Source organism: Cyprinus carpio, chromosome A18, assembly GCF_018340385.1.
Source record: "Cyprinus carpio isolate SPL01 chromosome A18, ASM1834038v1, whole genome shotgun sequence".
In the NCBI taxonomy this organism is placed as follows: domain Eukaryota; kingdom Metazoa; phylum Chordata; class Actinopteri; order Cypriniformes; family Cyprinidae; genus Cyprinus; species Cyprinus carpio.
In genome coordinates, this window is record NC_056589.1 from 3,848,088 (window position 1) to 3,870,587 (window position 22,500).

Consider the following 22,500-nt stretch of genomic DNA (forward strand, 5'->3'; position numbering starts at 1 on the left):
GCAGGTGGCCATAATCTCTGGGAATTTCGAGTTGGCGGAGCTGATAAAGAAGCACAGAGAAAGTGACATAGGTAAGAGCCACGAATACAGCGACTGCATCTGAATTAACAACCCCATATCAGAAACCTCTATAGACGGCAGAGTGTGCACAAATAGGGCACACCTTAATGTGAAAGAAATGACTGGACTAATCCAGGAGCTGCAGGATCAAGAGCGACGACGATCCAGAGCTGCACTTAAGATATTCTCCTCTGAAACTGCGCTGCTGTTTTCTGTGTGGATGAGCACAAACATGCTGCAGCTCAGTGTCACCTAAACATAGACAACACTACATAACACACTGTATATGCACACTACTGTTTTTATTCACATTTGTGATATCAGCCGTCGGTCAGGCTGGACTCTGTCAAAACAGGGCAGGACTATTCCAAAAGACAAAACAACAACAACAAGCAGTGCTACCCTACTGTATATGCTGACTTGACCTAAAGAGCATTGTTTTTTAGTTTGTTTTCATAAAAGCAAAAAATGTTGAGTGAGCTGGATTATACCGGAGCCAGGCAACCGTACACATGAATAAATCAATCAAAAGGAACAGAAGTAAATATCTGAGGAGGCATAATCCGTGATTGTTTCCCGGAGCAGCACACAGCTGTCCTGCAGACTAAATGAAAAAAGCCGCAAGTGGCAACAGCAGCGAGGGATTACGAGCTCATCATCTTCCAGCGAGCGCAGCGGCGGACTCCATTCCTCCTCATGATCTGGGATGGGATTTTGTAGGGACTGGAATCGTTTGGGTCATGGGTTCTGCCTGCTACACAGCAGAGAGAGGTGTGTTGATTTACGCTGATTTCATCTCTAGCAGGAGCTCTTTGTGTGCACTCCGTAGTTGCTTTGAAATGTTGGTTTTGCTGTAAGAGTGTGATCTGCAGTTTGCTGGGATGATTTAAAAATCTTAATTTTTGTCAATTACACTCGATTCCCCACAGTTTCACAGCACTATCCAGAAAGCAACGGGCAAAAAAAAAAAAAAAAAGGATAACATCAAGTGAACCATTTTCATGATTTGGCAGAAAGATGATGAATTTGATTTTAATAAAGCCTGACCCTTGGCATCACAATTTGCTTAGTGATCATATGCAGCATTCATAAACAGCCATCTTTGATAGTGCTTTGCATCTTTTGATAGAATCTTTGACAAAGCTGTAAACATCAAAATACATGCAACTTAAGGCAAACTGTAATACAGCCACATAAAGTGTATATATAGTGTAATGTTATATATATTGCATTACACTGTATATGCACTTTATATGTATTTATTTATTTATGAAATTATTTCACTCATGTCTTGCACAAGTGGTAGTTTTGTGCCTTTTTTTGCTTGGTTAATATTATGTCCGAGTATCAGACATTTACTGCAATCTTTCCAAACACACTAATGCTGTTTAATGCTGTGAACTGTGAGAGCGGATGGTGTATAAAATGAAAACACACGTGATGCCACTTCTCTTCTGCTTTCTAACAACTTGCACTTCTTAATATCATTTTTCTCTCAGACCAGCGTTTAAAGAAGGGAATCTTAATTTCTCAGTGTCTTAAAAACAAAGAACACTGGAGGATGAGGATATTGTCTGGTAAATAGTGCAGCTGCTGTTCTGTTGTGTATTTTTCTGGAAAGATTGAGGCACTCGTCTCTGTTTGAAGCGTCTGTGGAACGACTCGGCTCTTCTCTTATGTAATGTTTAGATGTTTTACCTCATGTCACAAACTCTTTCGACTGTAGTTCATGCGTCCCTTCAGTCACTGTAAGCTTGGCCAGAGGATTTTCACCAGATTTTCATTGATCCCGGTTCTGATCCTGTGTTCTTGAGAAAACACTGATTGCTCCAAGCATTACGTAACTCGCAGATTTCCCTCAAAATCCTGCTGCGGGAAAGGATTTGAGCTGCACCTCATGTTAGCCTGATATCTGATATAGTTGTGTTGTCTTTCACGCTCCTCTCTGTTAGTTTGCCAGCAGCTGCAGTTGTCTGGCTGATGCGCCTCATGGTCAGTCGTGTCCATGCTTCTTTCCTCTGTTTCCTTGTTCGTTGTCTGCATTTATCAAACAACTTTTAGAAAGAAGCTTTTAGACTCTTCATGTCATGCTGTGTTTGGGTTCTGTGCTGCATGTGTCCAGAGAAGTACACTGGTGCTGTTTAGGGTCAATAAACAATCGTAATACTTTACAGTTAGATTGCTTTTGTTAATATTAGATGATGAGCAGCACGTTTATACAGCAGCTATTGTTAACCGGTAATTTTTTTTTTTTTTATATATTTAATTTTTATTGTTAATTTGAAATGAAAATCATTAATCTTGGTTTCTATTCATTTATACTTCTTAACATTCATAGTGCATGCTATGTGTTAACATTACTTAATGCATCAGTTATCATTTACAATCAACAGCACTTTTGCTCAATGAACAGCACTTTATTAAAGTTACTTGAAGGCATTGAAGTGTTTTAGTGAAACTCTGAAACAATTTGAACATCAGTTGACGTGTTTGTAATGTTTGTGAGCTAATGTGATTTACCTTAAAAGGAGTATTTATTATTATGCACTTTTGTGAACCTTAAGGATAAGAGTATAAGCTGAATATATGCACCTTTATCTCTCAACATTATAAACACATAAACTCAAAACATATTCCTTGCATGAACTAATGAGCAACACCTCTATGCAGAATTATTTAAACTAATGCATGAACTCATGTCAACAAAAACAACCTTGTTGTTGTTACTATATTATCTCAGTATTGTGCAAACAGACTTGAAGTCGTTCTTGATTTGTGAATACATAAAGACAGAACATACGGTACACGCCCAAAAGGTGTATTCATGATCATTAGTTTTCAGTAAGAGGCATGTATAATGCTGATGCTGGTCTGTCTTCTCTAAATCAGATTGTGTGGCTCATTTTTAGTTTCTTTAGTGCTATGTGTTTGGAGGATTTTTTTATTTATGTATTGGGTAGATGCTGGTGTTTCTGTAAGACGATGTAACTGTTAGACTATAGTTAGGATGCTGGAGAGTTAAAGGAAGATCTGGCTGTCTATGAAGGGGCATCATCAGCCAGTGGTAATGGTTAAAAACTGCTGTCCTTTATCTTCTGGTTCAGGACGGAGGTCAAGGACTAATTGACATTCATTTCAGGATAGGGTTTTTAATTTTGCATGGAAGTGTGCTACTGCGTAAAACCAGAAGGATGAGCGTGGATGAGAAATGACTCGTCTTTGGAAGGACTAACTATCTTTCACCCAAGTGTGAGCTTGTGTTGTGGTCTACAGAGGCAGGGATCTCCAGGAAATGCCATCTGAAGAGTGGACCGAGCTGAAAACCTCACTGTAAGTTTGATGGCTTCAGGTCTGAGCTCTTCATGCACTGGATGCTCAAAGATCTTGAGATTGTGTTTCCTGTTGAGAACTGCGTTGCTGGAGATTTTTCCCATTTTCCTGAAGGATATGTGATTATGAAGAAAGATGACTGGCAGGAAGATGCAAGAAATGTGATTTCCATGGGCAATCTAGAACTGATTTTTAAGCAAACACACTTTACAGAGTTTGTGTATAAAACATCAATTATCAACATCTTAAGAGACATTAAATGGATAATGATGTTTGAATCAGGTTACAGAGAAGGTGGGAGACCTTCAGTGGAGAGTCTAAGCCACAAACAGACACAATGCATGCATTATTATTATGAAGAATATGGTTTTTCATGTTTATTTTATTTGTTTTTAATTGAATGTCAGTATTTGATTCTGTTTTAGATTTAAGAAAAGATTGGAGTGTGTAGTTTATAGGTAGTTTTAATCAAGCATTGTTTATTTTAAATACATAAATACATTTTAAAGTGGTTTAAATTCTGTATATGGTGTGTCATTATGGTGTACGTGCTCAAGTAATGTTGAATGAAGAGAGGATTTATGATATGAATATGCCTCAATGATGATGTCAGGTCTATTGCAGTAAATGGGGTGTTATCTAATATGTGAACCTGATGATCAGGTAACTTTTATTTTTAATTTGTAGGTTTAATGTTTCTTCTTGTAACAAATTTTGTAAAGTTTTGTATAAATGATTAAGTATTAGTGATTTAAATCGGTTTATTACAGATGACGTTAAAACTCAAAGTCTCTCTAGTAACTGCGTGTCGGTATCTCATCTGGCACTAGTTTTAAAATGATATTTTTGAATTAGTAAAAGATGCTTGACTTACTATATACAACAGTGTTTTACAGACAAAAAGTAACCAGCGATGTGTTAGTCTCGGACACTGCTTCTGCTCACTACGAGGAACTTTGTAACTACATGTCAACTAGCTCTCACTGGAGTTGTAGGTTAGGGTTAGGGTTAGGGTTAGTAGAATAAGTTGCAAAGTGACTTAATCATCAGTAGAATGTTCATCAAAATCAAGTGTGAGCAGATATTATGCAGATGTCACTGAAACTGTACTCTAAAGACTGCTAGCTGACGTGGAGCTGCACAGTTACTGATAGCTAGTAGAACGTCTAAAGTGGACTGTTAAAATAAAATGTGACCGAATGTATTAGAAGGGTGTTCTTCTTATAATGAATGCATAATGCTGTCTTTAAAAAAAAATCTTAATGGTTACAGTCATAATGCATTTTAAATCTTACCTATTTTTTAAGAGTATGATGATTTATAACACAATGAACACCGTGTTATATCCTCTTAAGTTATAATAGATTACAGTTCCCATAGATCTAATGTGTTATTGCTGTCATATCTTGAGATTTATTTGATTTAAGATCTGCACTGAATCTGAATCTCGTGAGTGATGAGAGAAGGTTGTTTAACCGTGAGCTTAATGTGAATTTCTCTGTGGGCTGGTTGAAGATCACTGGTAACACTTTTACATCACAAGCATGATGTTACTGAACTCTTACTGCAGATTTCACTCACTATATTAGCTCTATTCCATCTGTTATGACATTTACAAAGATTAGTGGCATTGTATTCTTTTTGCTTCCCCCTCATACTTCCCACACTAATGTTGTCATGGATATATTATGGGCTGCTCTTCAGCTGACCTGTGTGTGTGTGTGTGTGTGTGTGTATGTGTGTGTGTGTGTGTCAGTGCGGTTCCCCGAGGTCCCGCTGAACTCCAGACAGCGAGGGCCTCTCCAGAAGAACAGTCTTCCTGTGTCTCGAGGGATGCTGCGCTCCAACAGTGACAATAACCTGATGACGCGAGCCGTGAGTCCGGAGCAGCTCAGTCTGTCCCCGCAGAAGACGCAGAGAGACCCGAGCGGACGGGGAAAGATGACGGGCCGCGGCGCCAGGACCGTCCCGAGCAGCCATTCCCTGTCCATCAGCCTGGAGGACGAGCAGAAATGGTAGGACAGAGCTCAACAAACAGAAGCGTACATACACATATGACTGTAGATAAATATTTCTTTACTCATCTTCGGGACAGGACAACACATCTCATAGATTTACCACCCAGTGCACGTTTAACAGACATGAAGCTGTCTGCACTCTCTGTACAGCAGCACCGAATCATGACTGAAGCTCCAGTAAACACAACCAATGAATGAAACTGGCCTTCCTTTGTTCAAATATTAATTAGACGACCATCCGATGTCAGAGAAGTCCATAAAAAGTGAAGAAAGTTATTTTTAAAGGATTTTATGGTAATATTGTATATGAGAAGAATGGGACAGAGAAGTGAAGAATTATTATAATGCACATATCGCAGCTGTGGACATATGTAGTGAACACAGAAAATTCAATGAAGAAAGAAATAAACATTTTTGCAGATCACACGTGTCAAACTAAAATGCATCATGCAGGCCTGGAAAATGTGTGCTTTAGCTGATATTATAGTGGATTAATTTATCAGCATAACGGACTCATACACTGCTTTTGATTGTTAACCCAATGTTGTTTTGCAGATCAAATGTTAACCCAATTATGTTTTTATGTGTTTTATATATATGTATACAGTTCAGCAAACCTTTCTTCATTTTTTTTTTTTGAGCTTTTAGCATTCTTGAATCACATTATTTTGTTCATTTTCAACCTTCCTCCAGCAGAGGGAGCTCTTCCATGACTTAAATGACAGTCATGTTATTTTTGAATGTTTAATGTATTATTAACCCACTTGCAGTGGAGTTCTGAGAGAATCTTTGGCTGTATGTGGAGTGAATGTGTCTCTGCTCCTGCAGTGTCAATGGCAGGCCGTGCGGCCAGAGCTCCAGGAGGAAGCTGTACAGCGCTGTTCCCGGACGTCATTTTGTCGTCGTTCGCTCATACCAGCCTCAAGCTGGCGGAGAACTCACCCTGCACAAGAATGACAGGGTCAGAGGTCAGTGCTGTGAACGTCTCATTTCTCCTTTCAGCTGTCCGTGTTCCCTTCCTTCAGTCGCCTTGATTCTTGTGTCGTGTAGTTCTGAGCGTTGGTGAAGGGGGATACTGGGAGGGCTGCTGTCGAGGGCAGGTGGGCTGGTTCCCTGCCAGGTGTCTGGAAGAGATCCCTGTCAAACCTGACAAAGAGAGACCAAGTAAGTCGCTCAAGAGTGTCTGTGGAGAGAGAGACCATCACAGGACTGTTTCCATCAGTCTAATCCTTAGGATGAACTGCTCCTGCTGCAGTATTCTTCACCTGTAAAGTTAAACACCAGTGTCTGTAAGCTTAAAGGAGTGCGTTGTCAGTACATGCTGCTGCATTAATGACTCCTTTCAGATGCTCTTCATCATAAGAGGATCTGTTATAATGTTGTCATTTGTTCCTCAGAGAGCAGAATGGAGCGCAGCGACAGGAAAAAACTCTTCAGACATTTCACTGTTGGTTCCTATGACAGCGTTGACAGGTGAGACCTCCACCAGACCCGATTGAAAGCATACAGCGGTTCTTCTCAGAAAACCTTCAAGTCACTTTTATTTCTATAGTGCTACACAGCACTGTGCAGCTTCATGGAAATAAAGTCAATCACACAAACTCCATCAAATATGAGACAAATTCTAAAAAAGACAATTCAGATCAATTCAGTTCAAGTTATGTTTTTATACACAATGAACTCTTATGTCACAAGATCAAGGACAGTTTAAACCTCTATCATGAGCTTTTTAATTAAAAGCACATCCTCGGACAGGAGACCCATCCTTAAATTATGAAGCACAGCAGGCTGTAAATGTCTCTGAAATCTTGACAGTTATAATGAACTTGTTTGAATATATAATGAGGCAGTAGTCTGAGAGCATGTGTTCAAGTGATTTTACTGCAGTAAATAGTGTTAGGCTTTAAACTGCCTCAATGGATGTTTATATGAAGAGCAGTTTTATTAAGTCCTGTCTACCCCAAATTAAACCTTGATATTATATTAAACTGTTAAAATGCGGCCCATCTCGACTGACAAGCCTTCCCTGATAGCACACGTCCATCACACATCTATTTTACATCCGCTAGACGTGTTTTTTAGTGTTTGCTCATCTGCAATACATCTACAGGAAGTTTCCTATCAGATGACAGACAGACGTTTAGAAGATGTCTTCAAGATGCTTATGATTTAGAATGAATGTAAAACTGACATCTTAAAGACGTCTGTCGGAGGTTTGTACACAGCAGATGCTTTCCAGATGAAGCGCTCTTCAACAGACCTCCTGCAGACGTACCTGTGCTATCTGGATTATTGACATCAGTCATATTTTACTGAAGGGTCAGGGGTTGATCAACAGATTCAGTGTGCATTTCTCTGAAGTCACCTGCAGAAATCACTGCACAATCAGGACTTTAATGCTGAAAAACAGCAACCTGCTGGGAACTGATGTTACTGGTCACTTCAGTGTGTGCAGGTCAGGAATGATCTCTGGATCAGAGACTGTGTTCATCCACAGCTCATTAAATCATAAGCTGTGCGTGAACAAAGCTGACATGGGCTTACATTCAGGCTTGTGCAAGTAATAAAATAACACTTACTATTCCTACACTTCCTATTTAAATGGAAGTTTAAGGGTTAGTTTTCAATTGCATTGCATACTTTCAATACAACATTTGCATTTGGTTTGTATGAGGTAAAACATTTTTCAAAAACTTTGCAATACAAACCAGTGTGTTTATAATAAACCTAACTATCAATCTTGTCAAGGGGACTTGAACACAAGGCAGAAGAGTACTAGTCGACAAGCAAGAACTCTTCCTAAACGATTCGATCAGATGATGCGCAGACTCTGTAAACGCAGATCAGCTGAAGAGGCGCGACAGATAAATGACGCGCGTCTGTGACACATGCGTCAGGCGTCGTCGGTCGTTGCATCGCGTCGAGTTTTTGAGACGATGAGCGGAGGCTCGTGAGTTCAGACTCCAGCGGTAAAAGACGCGAGGAATGAACGCGTCTCTCGGATCAGCGTCATTCAGCGCCGAAGACATCGCGGGATCGATACCGATGATCAGTCATGATGAACCGCGCGGCGGTGAGGATGAGGAGGAGGAGGCTGATGATGAAGGGCTTGAGTAACGCGCGTCATTTCCTCCACAGCGACTGTGTGACCGAGCAGAAAACGGTGGTTTTACAGAAGCAGGAGAACGAAGGCTTCGGGTTTGTGCTGCGAGGAGCTAAAGGTGAGACCTCGTCATCATCATCATCATCATCATCATGAAATATTCAACTCTCGTCACGTGCAGATATTAAAGCAGATGAATGTTGTCACACACACACACACGCACACACACAAACAAACACACACAAACAAACACACACACACACACGCGCTCTCACACACACACTTTGAGCCATCTACACATGTACTATAGGCTACTATCAGGGGTGTCTGCAGTATTCTTATCAATGGTGCAGAAAAATGTGATCATAGGTGGCTTTCATCACAACTGTTTGTTTACATTTACAACACTGGTCTCGATGAACATTATGTTGGCAGTAAGTAACGCTGCACGTGCATGTCAGCTTACTCTCATTCGATTATCAGTAGACTGTCTGCTTAACATCTGCTAACTCTTTAGTGTGATGGTCTCCCAACAGACATCTGTAAATACATGTCAGCTTATTCTACCCCAAACCTCACCAGTCTGAAACCTTACCCAGTCATGAAAGACCCGGTGGAGGGTGTTTTAATAGTGCGCGCTGGGATGTGTTCCTGTACTGTATGCTGTGAAGCAGTGGGATCTTCAGCACACTCCTCTCTGCTCTCTGCGGATGATTAATGGGAACTGTCAGGTGTCACTGCTGGTTTGTGTAGAGCTGGTGTGTCTCTGCCGAAAGGAAGGAACAACTCTGTGAAATCTACACACTCGCACATAACAAATACATGCAGAGGCTTTTATATTTCAGTAAACACACTCCTCTATAGCGTCCTCCCTTTGTGTCCTTGCTAATGAAGTTTGCTTTTGTCCTGAAAGTTAATTCAGGGTCAGATTATACTTTGAGAGTAGTTAAGAGCATGCAACAGAAATAAATCAGATGTCACGTGAAGTTGGCATCGTAGTAACATGAAGGCTCTGTTGTTTTTTGGTTTCCACAGCAGACACACCCATCGAGGAGTTCATCCCGACTCCTGCGTTCCCCGCGCTGCAGTACCTGGAGTCTGTGGACGAGGGCGGCGGCGCCTGGCAGATGGGGCTCCGCTCGGGAGACTTTCTCATCGAGGTAAAGAGCCCTGCGTAGTGTACACTGTGACATGAAGCAGGTATCTTTCTCATGCAGGTTAAAGTTCCTGTTTTATTTATTCTTTTTAAATGAAGATGTTATTTTCTTCTGACTTACATGATGTTTTTTTATTCAAAGTAATTTCTTGCCTTGTAAATGTGTTTAAATTCTTATGTTTCCTGACAATCTCTCAATCTTAAGAAGAAAAGTTAATTGCACTGACTCTGTTGTGAGAAGTGAATCAGACTCAGTGTTGTGTGTAATTGGCTGTTCGCTGCAGATGTCACACACTCCAAACTTTATATCAAACCCTGAGAACATTTACAGTGGCATTGGGTTTGATTGTTTTGTCAGATGAATGATATTTGTTCTTCTCCTCACCTCCATTCACATCTTCACTGTGGTATGCTCTTTTCTTCTGTTGGTTATTATCCTGATAAAGAAGACATCCAAAGGAGAATGTCTTAAAATTTAGGGTGTATTCAGGTAAATGTGGATGCTTTTTCATCATCATGTCAACAAATTATTTCGACTCAAGATATTCTTGTATCTCAGCTTATTCTTGCTGCCATATTCAATGACCATAGGGTTAAACTGAGATACAAATGTAGGTCGACCAGCACTGCGTTTAGAAATCAGGTCAAATAACCATATGTTCTCACGCCCCATGAGACATGTAATACACATACACAAGTTAAACCTCAGTACCCTTTTGTTTCAAATGATTGTAAGGAAATATCCTCTTCATTTACAACTCCGTTGGTTCTCTGTCTTCCTGAGTGTCCCGATGCCATTCTCCTGACTGATTCAGTGAGAGATCAGTCCAAACCAAACAAACCAAATCACAGGTGGTTTCAGACCGTTTTGCAAAATGGTTTGGCCAATTCACAGAAAAGAACCGACTCCAAAGAATGATTCATTTGTGTGTGATTTTAAATATGGATGTCATAATTGCTGAAATATTCTCAGATCAGTCCAAGCGCTCATACATACAGATGCAGGTGCCACTGGAAAAACCCATTCAGTAAATAATTCACAAGACCAGGAACATGCATTAAGAAATTAAACACTTTTGGACTTGTAGCTGCAGTAGTAAACATCTTCCATTCACCTTCAAACTGAAACAAGTCCTCGCCATTGCTATAATGACCAGAAACATCCTGAGCAGTGTATTTCTGTTACAGGTCAACCATCAGAATGTGGTGAAGATGGGACACCGGCAGGTCGTAAACATGATTAAACATGGAGGAAACCGACTCGTCCTCAAAGTGGTGACGGTGAGCAGGAATCTCGAACAAGACGACAAAACCCCTAAAAAAGGTACTAAACACTCATTGCACATGTGTAGCCAGGACAAGTGTTGGATGTGGAGGTGGTGTGTATATGTGATGTGTGTGAATATGACCGAAATGTTTTGTGTTGTCGCAGCTCCTCCTCCGCCCAAGAGAGCCCCGACAACTGCACTCTCAATGCGATCCAAGTCCATGACAACTGAACTAGAAGAATTAGGTGAGTTAAATCTGATAAATCACTGCTATTTTACTGAGATCTCTCTAAGCATCACTATTACTGTTGATTTTATTAGGGTTGTGTTCAGCCCAAGAATTTAATTCCGGAAATCCAGCGCTTTGGTTTTTTGAATATCTTTGATAAATGAAGGAACAGTTCAGTTCTTCTGATCCTTATATAATAGATAAAAACATCATAAAGTATGGGTATCAACATTATGCCACTATTGATCGAGCTTAACCTTTGAACCAGGAATATTGTGTGACTTCAGGAATAATATAGATTTTTTAATGATCAGATCAGAGTGGTCTGTGGATACGTTTGTAGACAGTTCAAACCAATTTGTCCACTTTCACAATGTACCCAAACAAAGAAGGTTCAGGATGTTAAGTCATGCCACTTTTTCATGCAAGATTTACTTTGTTTTTTCTTTTTTTTTTGCATCCTGATGCAAGCAGTGATAGAGCTGGATCAGCAACCCAACCTAATCTCTGCAAAATGGCCTAAAATGATTTTAAATATGACAAAACAAGTTTAAAAAAAAAAAGATGTAAGCTGAAATCATATTTCTTTTTTTAATATGGTTTAATAGAGGTTTATTTTACTGAAATGTGAAAAAAGAAGTGTTTTTTTTTCTTGTAGTTAACGTTTTTTTATTTTCTTTGTCATAATGTTACATTGGATTTTAAGTCGTGCTGCTGTCCGTGGCTCTGAAAATGATCATGGTTTGTTGTTTACTACAATGCAAGCACTAAGCATGTTCCATACTTTTTTCCTTTATGCCGTATCGCTGTGGTCAGTTGCTGGACTTGCAGAGAATGGATGCCTGTGTTAGAGATCAAATGCAGTTTTTACTCCTGTCCCTCAGACATTACTGCCTTTTGCAGATAAAGTTGAAGAGACCGTGCAGCCACAGAAGCTTGTGCATGAAAAAGCCTCATTGGACAAAGTTGCCACGATCAAGCCCCGCCCCTTGAGTCGCTTTGTGGCCACACCCATGGATTTTAATGTAAGTTTAATTTGTCTTGTAGTTTAAAATTAAATGTGAACCCCACTTTTAGATTACAATCATGATGCATAATTATATATAAAACTGGCTTTATGTATGTGCACCTTGAGCTCTTATCAATAAATCTGTTTTACAGCCGTCCACGTCTGAAAGGCCAGGAGTAGCTGTAGTTCCCCCTAGTGTTCCTGGAAGATCTCATGGAAGTTATGTTCGTGTGCCAAAAAGCTGTATGAGAAGACAAAAGTCCATTGGTAAATATTTCCGTGCTACTTTAGATGCTCAACTGAAGATGTCAGGATGTGACTGTTAGAAAAAAAAATAGGCAAAAGCTATGCAACTTATTCAGTTGTTAGTCTAAATGCTGCATGTTTCTTTCCCAGGAATCGCAGGAGAAGAAAAGAAGCTCCTGATACCTCCCCTGCTGAAGTTCACCAGAAGTCTCTCTATGCCTGACACTTCTGAGGATATTCCCCCACCTCCAGGTGTCTCTCCTCCATCCCCACCTTACAACCTCAGTACTCCTGTGGTACAAGGACATGAGCCCAACCAGCCCATTTACACACAAAACTCAACAGGCAGATGCCACACTATAGACCGAGATATATTCGGGTACCATCGTCAGAACTTTGAACAATATGACTGTCAAACTCCTTCAGCTGCCCAGCAAAACATGTGTTCCCATAACAGGGCCCATGTGCCAGAGAACCCATATTCAGACATGGTGGGCAAGACATTGTATATCCCACCAAAACCAGCTCGTAGGAAGGGTATATTGGTAAAGCAGCCAAATGTGGAGGATAGCCCTGAGAAAACATGTTCAATCCCAATACCAACCATTATTGTCAAAGAGCCTTCGACTAGCAGTAGTGGCAAAAGCAGCCGAGGAAGCAGCATGGAAATTGAGACTAGCGCCTCTGAGCAGCCAGGCCAACTACAGCCAGACGGCAGTATCATCAAGAGCAACCCTTTTGCAGTTGCTATTGCAGGGGCAGTACGTGACCGTGAGAAGCGGCTTGAAGCACGCAAAAACTCCCCAGCCTTCCTGTCGATGGATCTCGGAGACGAGGATCCATTTATCCCTACCCCTCGTTTACGCCAGTCCATGTCCATAGATGAAGGCATGTTTGCCAATGATAATAGTTTACAAAAGCTTATGGCTCCACCGGCTTCTTTATTGGAGCTCCAGCAAATTGGAAGCGGAGGCAACATGACTGACTTTAACATCCGAGAACCAACAACTGATCCCCTCACAACACGCATCGTGAGCTGCCCCAATACAGACGGTCCCATCAGTCTCGATGGAGATTTCCAAAACCAGACATTAGGAAAGACTCGTGATATTTGTCCACCCTTGGCTCTGAGTCTAGCTGCAAGTAATAGAGCTCTGAAGGAGCAAGTGCAACCCACTCTTCCTCCACCTAAAGGAGAACCTCACAAAGCAAACCTCAACCAGCCACTCTTCATAGACACCAAGCTACGGTCAAATATTGAAGCCAACTTTGTTGCCACAGCTGCAGTGGGTCAAGCAAAAGATTGTGGAGGTTTGTTTAGACACACAAGAGAGTCCAATCATGAAACAGAAAAGGCAAAGGAAAGAAATCCATCTGAGCAGTCAAAGAACTCCATTAACACATCACAACAGCAGTCAGCAGGGCTCCTCATGGTCCACACACAAAATAAGCCAAAGCCACAAGTAAACAGTCAGCCTGATAGATTAGAACAAGAAGAGTCCCCTGGAATGGACAGAGCACCCATTGAGTCCAACATCAAACTTACAGCCCACAACTCCCAGCCACCTCATACGAGGAACTTCGTCACCTCTGTGGAGGAGCCTGTCAAGTTTCCCTGTACCATTCCTCCCCCCCCAATGACCTCGGTGGATATTGATGTGGAGTTTGACTTAACTGAACCCTTGCCTCCACCTCTGGAGTTTGCCAACAGCATTGATGTACCTGAGGACCAGGTAGCAGAAATTCTCAAGCAGAAAAAGAATAACATAATAGGACCCATGCCTGTTTATCATTCACGTGCTTCTACATCTGACAGTGTGGAGTCCAAGTGTCATTCGGGGCTTGTAAACTGCATGACTCCTCACACCTACCCTCCACCACCTCCAGAAATGTATGAGCCCGTCACAGACTCGGGCATTGAGGAAGCTGACAGTCGGAACAATGGGGACCCTCATTTTGAGGCCAACAGTACAATTTCCACAGTGTCCAGTATTTCTACTCTTTCATCAGAGGGAATTGATGACACATGTATATACTATGCAGATGGGCAGACTCTTTTGGTGGACCGACCACCTGTTCCACCAAAGCCAAAAACGAAGCCCACAATCAACAAAAGCAATGCACTTTACAGGGACCCTTTGCATGATAGGATACACGAGAGCATAGAGTCCTTCGGACAGCTACCACCAGTCCCTTTGCCACCCCTGGGCTGTGGAGCACAATCTGAACTTCGCAAAAAACTTGCTCAGCGAGGCACTAAACTCTGGGACCACCATGAGCTCCCAAACCCCCTCTTACCCAATGCAGGTCCTAAAGCCAATGTGATCAATGAGCTTAGCTCCAAACTTCAGCAGATGAACAAGGACAGATTTCCAAAACAGGAAGGGTCACCGCCTGCAGGATCCAGAGGCATTGGATCAAGGTGAGCAGCACAATAGCAGCCTAATCTGTCCCATGTGCCATTTATTGAAAAAGCAACATTCCTGCACAAAATAATCAAATGAGATCAGAAAAATATGGCAAAAATTAAGACAGTGTCTCACTTCTAGCTATATACAAGCTGTCTAAAGAAACAGGTCACCTGTGGACTAGAACTAGAAAGCTGTGTATATTGATGTGTGGATTGGACACTCCTGGGGTAGATCAAGGACAACAAATAAAAAGAGATTAAACCTCAGCCAAATGCTCCAGCTATGAGGTAATCTTTTATTGCAGGGGTAGCTAACCTTCCCGCAGACTTCAGTTCCTACCCTGCTCCAGGACACACCTGCCTGTAATTTTAAAGAACCCTGAACACCTTGATCCTGGTTTGTGTTTGATTAGGGCTGGAGCTGAATTCTGCTGGAAGGTGTCTCTCCAGGAGCAGGACTGGACAAATGTGCTTTAAAAAACATTCTCAACAATTTATCTTGGTATATCTACATTTCATTAGAGTGATGACCTCCGTAAGAATATATGATTGGTTAATTTACAATACTGAGAAAATCCCAGCATAGAGTCCTTCTGTCATTTTATCTCCTAATTTCTCTGTTTGCCCAGAAACTAAAAAATAATATTTTGGTTGCAAACTCTCCGAATGTTTATCTCATGAAATTTGAGACAGACTAACAAGACAAAAGAGTCAAAAGCAGAGTAAGTTGTACACTCATGCTTCAGAAGATCTGGGAGCACATTCTCAGACTGGATTTCCTGCTCAAACAAATGTCCTTGTATTTGTAATGATATAAAGGTGGCTCAAAACTGGACTTATTTGAGTGAACTGTTCATTCGCTTTGACTTGACAGTGCAGTGGTGTCCTTTGAGCCACATGTATTGACATAGTGAATGCTGTTGTTGGATGATGCTAGAGAGCTTTATTCCCCTCCTTAATGAAACGCAGTGAGCCCCACAATCTGTTCTGCGTCTGACTTCTCTTTCTGTATGTGTGTGTTCTCAGAGAGTGGACGGCCCAAGCCTCAGGTACCAAACACAGCAACACTGTTCCCTCCACAACCCCGAGCAACTTGCCCCCTCAGGCTTCCAGTCCAGCCTCGCCTCCTGAATCTGGTCATTGCTCTTCTCTCCCAGGCTCTGCCGCCTCCCCCACATTAACAGATGTGTTTAGCCTTCCATCTCCACCCATTGTGAGTGCAGAGCAGTGCTACAGCCTCAGCTCAGTCCGCAGTCGATCGCCGTCCCCTCTCACGCTGTTTCAGGCTTCAGACAAGCCCTTTGCCAAGAAACCTGTCCTACTCTGGACCAAGCACGATGTAGCCGACTGGCTTGAAAGCCTGAACTTGCAGGAACACAAGAAGGCCTTCTTGGACAATGAAATCGAGGGCACCCACCTTCCCAACCTCCAAAAGGAAGACCTTGTAGACTTGGGTGTCACTCGTGTTGGTCACCGGATGAACATTGAAAGGGGTCTCAAACTTCTAATGGACAGATAAAGGGTGCATACACTCGGTACAGTGCTTGGCATGGATATTGGCTTGATCAATCCCTCGTTTTCTCCAGCTTTTTTCATTCTAGCTGTGTTGCATCTGTTGAAGTGTGGGACGATTCTCCCTGTATTGTGGTCAGAGGCGCAGTAAGTACCTTGGATACAGAACTGCACTCAGGAACACTTCTAAGAGGACTTGTTCTTGCTTAAAAAAAAGCATTGTTTAAATGTCTGGAGCTTGTCTCAGATGGACAACTCTAAGCAGCAGAGCTTGGATGTCCTTTCTTTTTAACCTTTGATACAGCTATTTCTGGGTAAATTTAATTTCAGATGTTTTCTGAAAGAACATGGATACCCAGATGAACACTGTCCTTATATAATAAGGTTAGCTGAAAATGTCAAATTCACTCAGGCTTGAACAGGAAAATGTATTCAGACCCTTAATATTCCAGATAAGTGCACGGGATGGTGGCACTAGTGAAGCCGCTCTTCATCCTTGATGCTACTTGATTTTCATGAGATTGAATGAGGACGGAGTCATATATAGCTTTGTTTGAGCCTGTCGGCAAATATTACATGCTACAAAATACACATATGCTTTCCCTAACATTTCCCTATACAAAAAGGATATTTTTTGTGTTCTTGCTGCAGATTGCGCAAGCTATAGAGAATTAAAAAACAAATAACTAAGGCTTGAGAGGAAGAACAATCTTAATGAGAGCTTGTGGCATAGCTCATAAATCAGGTGTAATTATTGTGCTTATCAGCTGCCATGGATCACATAACATCTATAGTAGCCTCGCATTAAGGTAGCGACAGAGCTTTTTTATATTGTGACTTGGTTGTGGATTGTGATATTGATTGGATGAAGGTTGATCTGACTATGAGGTTTCTGAGGACTGTAAGGCTGGGCACACACTTGAAGATTTTAAGGCCGGGGGGGGGGCTGTCACATCAATTTTTTTTGTCCAAAGAAACCTCCTCCAATGGTATTAAAATCGGTTCAGAACTGAAAATCGTCTAGTGTGTCCCAGGCCTAAGAAAGTGTTGTTCAAACGGACAGAATGATTGGAGATTGACATTTTGAACAAATAAATTACAAGGTCAAAACTATTATGAAAAATGAAATGAATGCATAGATGAATAGCTCACAATAAGATCGATTGCACATTTAAAAAGCAGCTTGGAATGAAATGTAAATTCACCGTTTTAATGCGAGTTGCGGAACCATGCTTCTTAGCCAACAAACACTACAAAAAATGAGTAAATGATTACTTTTAAAATTTTATTTAGATTTTTAGCATGTGCCACTCACTGCAGTACTGATAGCGGTAATGCCTCTGAAACGAGAAACGAGATGTTAGCCATCACCTGCTGCTGAGATTCTGAGTATGAGTGAATATAGAACAATATTTTTGAAATGTGGGCCAAAAATTAAAAAAAAAAATCACAAGCCTTTCCTGAAGGAAGGTTTGCTACTACACTGCTGCTACTGTGAAAATAGACATTTTATAAAATAGCTCGTCTTCTGATAGCATACAATAGAATAAGAGAGTATTTTCAATTTATATTATTATATTGCCTTTTCTAAATGCAATTTTAATGTTATTGCTCCCACTTAAGTGTGGTTTGCCAATAAAAGTAAAATGTTAGATTCTTAATATAGCAAATCCAAAAAAGCAATATATTTATACTATGGATAAAACATTGCGTGTATATTTAGATAATGTACCCCATCATTAAACAAGCACAAAGTTCACCTGATAAAACTGCTGGTTTATCTACAGAATTGTCAATCCCTTATTGTTCAGCTATGATTTTTTTCCTTTGACTTCAACCTATTTTGCTTTACTTTGCTTACTACATGTAAAGACTTGTGTTCACGTTGTTAATGTCATTGTAAGATCTTCTAAAATGGAATTAGTAACTCATTGCAGTGAACGTATCATAGGATTTGCGCGTTTGAGCGCAGTTACACCTTGTACGGCAAACAAATCTGAAAGAAATAAATATTGCTTGAGTTGAGCGCCTGTGCATCAATGCGTCTCTCACACACACACACACACACACACACACGCACTTGATGAAAACTACAGCAAGAGAAACAGAAATAAAGTCTCAAACATGGAGGGTGTGGCTGCATAATGGACTGTGAAAAATACTAACAATACTAGTTTTATTTTTTATTCTTAAATGATATTTCTTATAAAACAGCTTTGTAAAGAGAGCCAGTGTAGATAAGCACATAATTTGTTTGAAAAGGTTACTTAACTAAAATTGCAAAACACAGATTAGTTGCTGCTAAGCCATTAAACAGAATGAACTCCCCTGCACCTGTGTGACACCAGGTCATTCGATATAATTCAGTGGTCACAGACAGATGTCATGCTCTCTCAAAGAGCTCGGCATCAGTCTGCCACATCGAGTCCAGATGAATCAGAACACAGAGAAGCGCAGAGACGATGCAAATCAGACAGACATAGTTCACGCTACATCTGATTTTAATACACAACCCTTCAAATACCACCAAACTGATTTTTATAAATGGTTTCAAACACGGCGATGGAATGTCTGCTCATCCTGTACACACACGTGATAGCAGTGACGTATTAGGGCAGTATATTTTGGCCTTCATTGATTATGATCATATTTTCAAACTTATCAATTCAGGTTCTCCGTATTCCAACACTGCACAGAGACACGGAGATGAGGTTAAAGTGTTCGTACGGACGCAGCTTTAGGAGTCAAAGAAGCCATCTGTGTTCACGACAAAGGACATTATTTCTCTAAAACAAGCCAGAAGATCTCAGATCTTTGGACTGTACGGTCTCTTATTTCACACACTCATGTATATATATATGTGTGAGTTAATAAACTTTCTCAGAAGTGTTATAAAATCTCTGACGGCAGCTGGATCCACTAAAGCACACACACCTACTGATGTGAAACAGGAAGTGAGAGTTGAGCTGAAGGAAGCAGAAAGACCAGAGAACGCCCGACATACTACAGTGAAAGAAGAGAAAGCAGCCCTGATAATGGACTGGAAGCATGAGCTCTGCTGTGTGAAGAGTGCATGGAGCGAGTCTATTGTCGGACTTCTACGTAGTTGGCCGGGAAGAGTCCGTATGCGCCGCGGCACACGCCCCTCCACCAGCCCTCGTCGATCATCTCGATGTTTGTGATGATGTCGTCCGGATCGAAGGAGATCTCGTCGTCACCCGCTGGAGAGAAACAGAGGCACGTTACGTGACTTTCTTCTGTTTCAGCCACCGAATAACAAAATCTTTTTTCTAAATTGTGGGATTCACACATTTTTCTTTGAATTGCACATTATAAACTTCATAATTCATACTTTTCTTTGTAAAATGTTTAGTCCAATACTATGATCTTCTAAGTGTTTGTGAAGTCAAGCTCCTCAGATCCTTCACTCACCGGCCTGATAGTCGTACAGAGCCACGGCAGTCACGCCAAGATCCTCCCCATACTCATACGACTGAGCGCCTGAAACACACACACACACACACACACACACACGTCACCGAAGCACTGAGAGAACACACACCTGCACAAACCGGGCAGAACTGATCTGATCATGTGAGGTGCGTCGACGAACCCATCATCACAGGCCATCATCTCACTAACATCAAACAGTCAGGAAAATAAATAAATAACTAAAATAATAATTGTTTTCAAATATTACTTTTGCAACAGTAAAGCAACACTATGCATCTATTATAGCTCTCTTTATTTACGGATCTGATGAGCATAAACAAACAGTTCCAGTGAAATCTGTAAAATATAAATCCGCTTTATAGGCTTACCAGAGTCAGTCAGGGTTGGACAAACACAGTCTGTTAGATGGATTTATACTTTTGGATTTACATTTTTATGTTGTACCTGCTCATTTAGATTTAGTGGGTTTCAAACAGAAAAGGTTAGGCTGTGACGTGTCAGGAAGTGTGAGCGCACCTGCGGTCTGGTTCTGCTCGTCCGGCTCAGGGCTCTGGTACAGGTCTTCCAGGACCGGTTCTTCATATGTGGGTTCTGCTGAGACCGGCTCCACCTCGTAGATGTTTGCACCGTTCTCCACCGCCTCACCCACGGGCTCCGCCTGAACATCACAACACTTCAATAGGTGTGTTATGTTCAGTCCTGCTTGGTGACCCATACTCAGAATTTGTGCACAAAACCAGCAGAAACACCTCGCATAGAGTCATTAACATCACGACACGCTAAAGCTCGTTAAAGACGCATGAGTGCAGGGATGCTCAAAATGCATTAATAAATCATTTTAAATGAGGCGAGATGCTACTATACGGCCACATTTCATGGCCTTTACAAATGTGTGCTTATGTGACTAAATAGTTGATAATTTATTTTAATTTAGGAGTTGTGCTACTATACGGCCACATTTCATGGCCTGAAACAAAAAAAAAAAACTAAATAAACATTCAAAACTATAAAAAAAAAAAAATCTATAAAAACTATTTAAAAAATTGCTATTAAAATTATAAAAATAAAAATGGATTCAGTAGGCAGGTTTTTGAGCACTGTATCAATAATGAAAGTAGACAGCAAGTTTTGAGTAGGGATGTTAGTGATTAACGATCATTACTAATACAATCGGAAAAGCTTCTCGTTTATCATTAATATCAACACACACGAAAAAAATATAACGAGAGATTCTCGAAGCGGTCCAGACATTAAACACTAGAATGAGACGAGACCCTCTCGTTATATGACTTCATCATTAAGCCTCCACATAATAATACCATTACAAATTTAATTTGACTTTACATTAAAAATCGTTATGCCTATTAATGTAAACATCTGCTGATGATGTACAGCGAATGAAAACCATCAGTGATTAATTTAAAACTAGACCACATTAAAACAGCTAGAGTACGACACAATTATGACAAATTATACTACAGTATTCAAATCTTGCTTACTGTCACATTAAAATTAACATGTTAATGACACACGGGAGACTCGAAGTGCTTCATGCACAGTTTGTTTTCTGCCGCCTCTTATCTCTGTAATTTGGTGGTACGGGACACACACTTCAGGAAAGAAATGTTACTCCAATATAAGAGTCGAATATTTTTTATTATATACATTTTTATATTCACATAATGTCACAGACATTAGATGATGTTGATTATCAGGAGGAGATCTTGGTTCACGCCCTGCTTCTCTTTGGCCTGTCGTCTAGCGCGCTCCTCTTCTGCTCTCTTCCGGTCCTCCTCCTCATTCTGCTTCGCCATGTTCTCAAAGCGAGCTTTAATACTTCCAGCACCGCTGCCAGCTGAACACAGCACAGCACGTCTTCAGTCGAGCGCTATGAAGCGTGATTGGTTCATTATAAGGTGTGTGTTTCTCCTGACCTGCTTCCACCGGACGGGTCTTCTGATACGCCGCGCTCGGCTTCTCCACCTCCTCAAACGTGCCGGCGCTCTGAAGACGAGAGCAATGACAACAGCATCATCACTCCTCAAACGTGCCGGCGCTCTGAAGACGAGAGCAATGACAACAGCATCATCACGTAGTGTAAAACAATTGCTATAGGTCTGTGTGTAAAACTAATGATCTGATTCATGCACCTTGGCCAATATTCGGAGCTTCTGCACGACACCATACTTCCAGTCCGAGAAGACTTTGGCATAATCTTACAGGAGAAGTAGGCATGAGAGCGAATCCTTTGGCATAATCTATACCAGCAGAGAGGAAAATAAAGAGTTACAGTAACACCAAGCAATAACATATTTCACCCAAACTCTTATTGATGTTTGTTCATGTATGTATTTCCTTCTATGGAACATAAACACATATTTTCCTTTCAAGTTTTTGATATATATACATGTTTTTCTTTTTTTGCTTAAAGACTTTTTTTCCTTTGACTGCCACACAGCGTTATGCCTATTGGCTGAACGCACTCTCTCCTGATGATTTACAGCGAATGAAAGCCTCAGTGATTTGTTTTTAAAACATAGACCACATCTAAAAGATTAAAACATACGACACAATTATGACAAATTATACTACAGTATGTACAGGTCTTGTATTTTTCAATTAAAATAACATGTTAATGATTCACGGGATATCATGTAGTACGTGCACATTTGTTTTTAACACGCCTTTTGTCTATATTTGTGTTAT

At 40.9% G+C, this 22,500-nt stretch overlaps 2 protein-coding genes across 3 annotated transcripts in view; one reads left to right on the forward strand and one right to left on the reverse strand.

The window, feature by feature from the left end:
- Positions 1–17,575, forward strand: part of shank2a (SH3 and multiple ankyrin repeat domains 2a) — a 36,383-nt gene extending 18,808 nt beyond the window's left edge. The window contains exons 10-22 of one of the 2 annotated variants that reach the window (XM_042774801.1): positions 5–71; positions 5,147–5,405; positions 6,237–6,376; positions 6,459–6,572; positions 6,806–6,881; positions 8,547–8,629; positions 9,547–9,671; positions 10,856–10,991; positions 11,100–11,180; positions 12,068–12,189; positions 12,326–12,440; positions 12,570–14,841; positions 15,856–17,575. In XM_042774801.1, the coding sequence (XP_042630735.1) occupies positions 5–71; positions 5,147–5,405; positions 6,237–6,376; positions 6,459–6,572; positions 6,806–6,881; positions 8,547–8,629; positions 9,547–9,671; positions 10,856–10,991; positions 11,100–11,180; positions 12,068–12,189; positions 12,326–12,440; positions 12,570–14,841; positions 15,856–16,348 (4,083 nt within the window). In that variant the 3' untranslated portion in view covers positions 16,349–17,575. Of the gene's footprint in view, positions 1–4; positions 72–401; positions 832–5,146; positions 5,406–6,236; positions 6,377–6,458; positions 6,573–6,805; positions 6,882–8,546; positions 8,630–9,546; positions 9,672–10,855; positions 10,992–11,099; positions 11,181–12,067; positions 12,190–12,325; positions 12,441–12,569; positions 14,842–15,855 lie in introns of those variants that run through there. The other variant, XM_042774802.1, reaches the window with a different exon arrangement.
- A 936-nt stretch (positions 17,576–18,511) lies between these two features.
- Positions 18,512–22,500, reverse strand: part of LOC109088640 (src substrate cortactin-like) — a 12,777-nt gene continuing 8,788 nt past the window's right edge. Inside the window, 6 exon segments of the mRNA XM_042774709.1 lie at positions 18,512–19,562; positions 19,774–19,842; positions 20,311–20,493; positions 21,530–21,649; positions 21,729–21,798; positions 22,015–22,052. Of these exon segments, the coding sequence (XP_042630643.1) occupies positions 19,426–19,562; positions 19,774–19,842; positions 20,311–20,493; positions 21,530–21,649; positions 21,729–21,798; positions 22,015–22,052 (617 nt within the window). The 3' untranslated portion in view covers positions 18,512–19,425.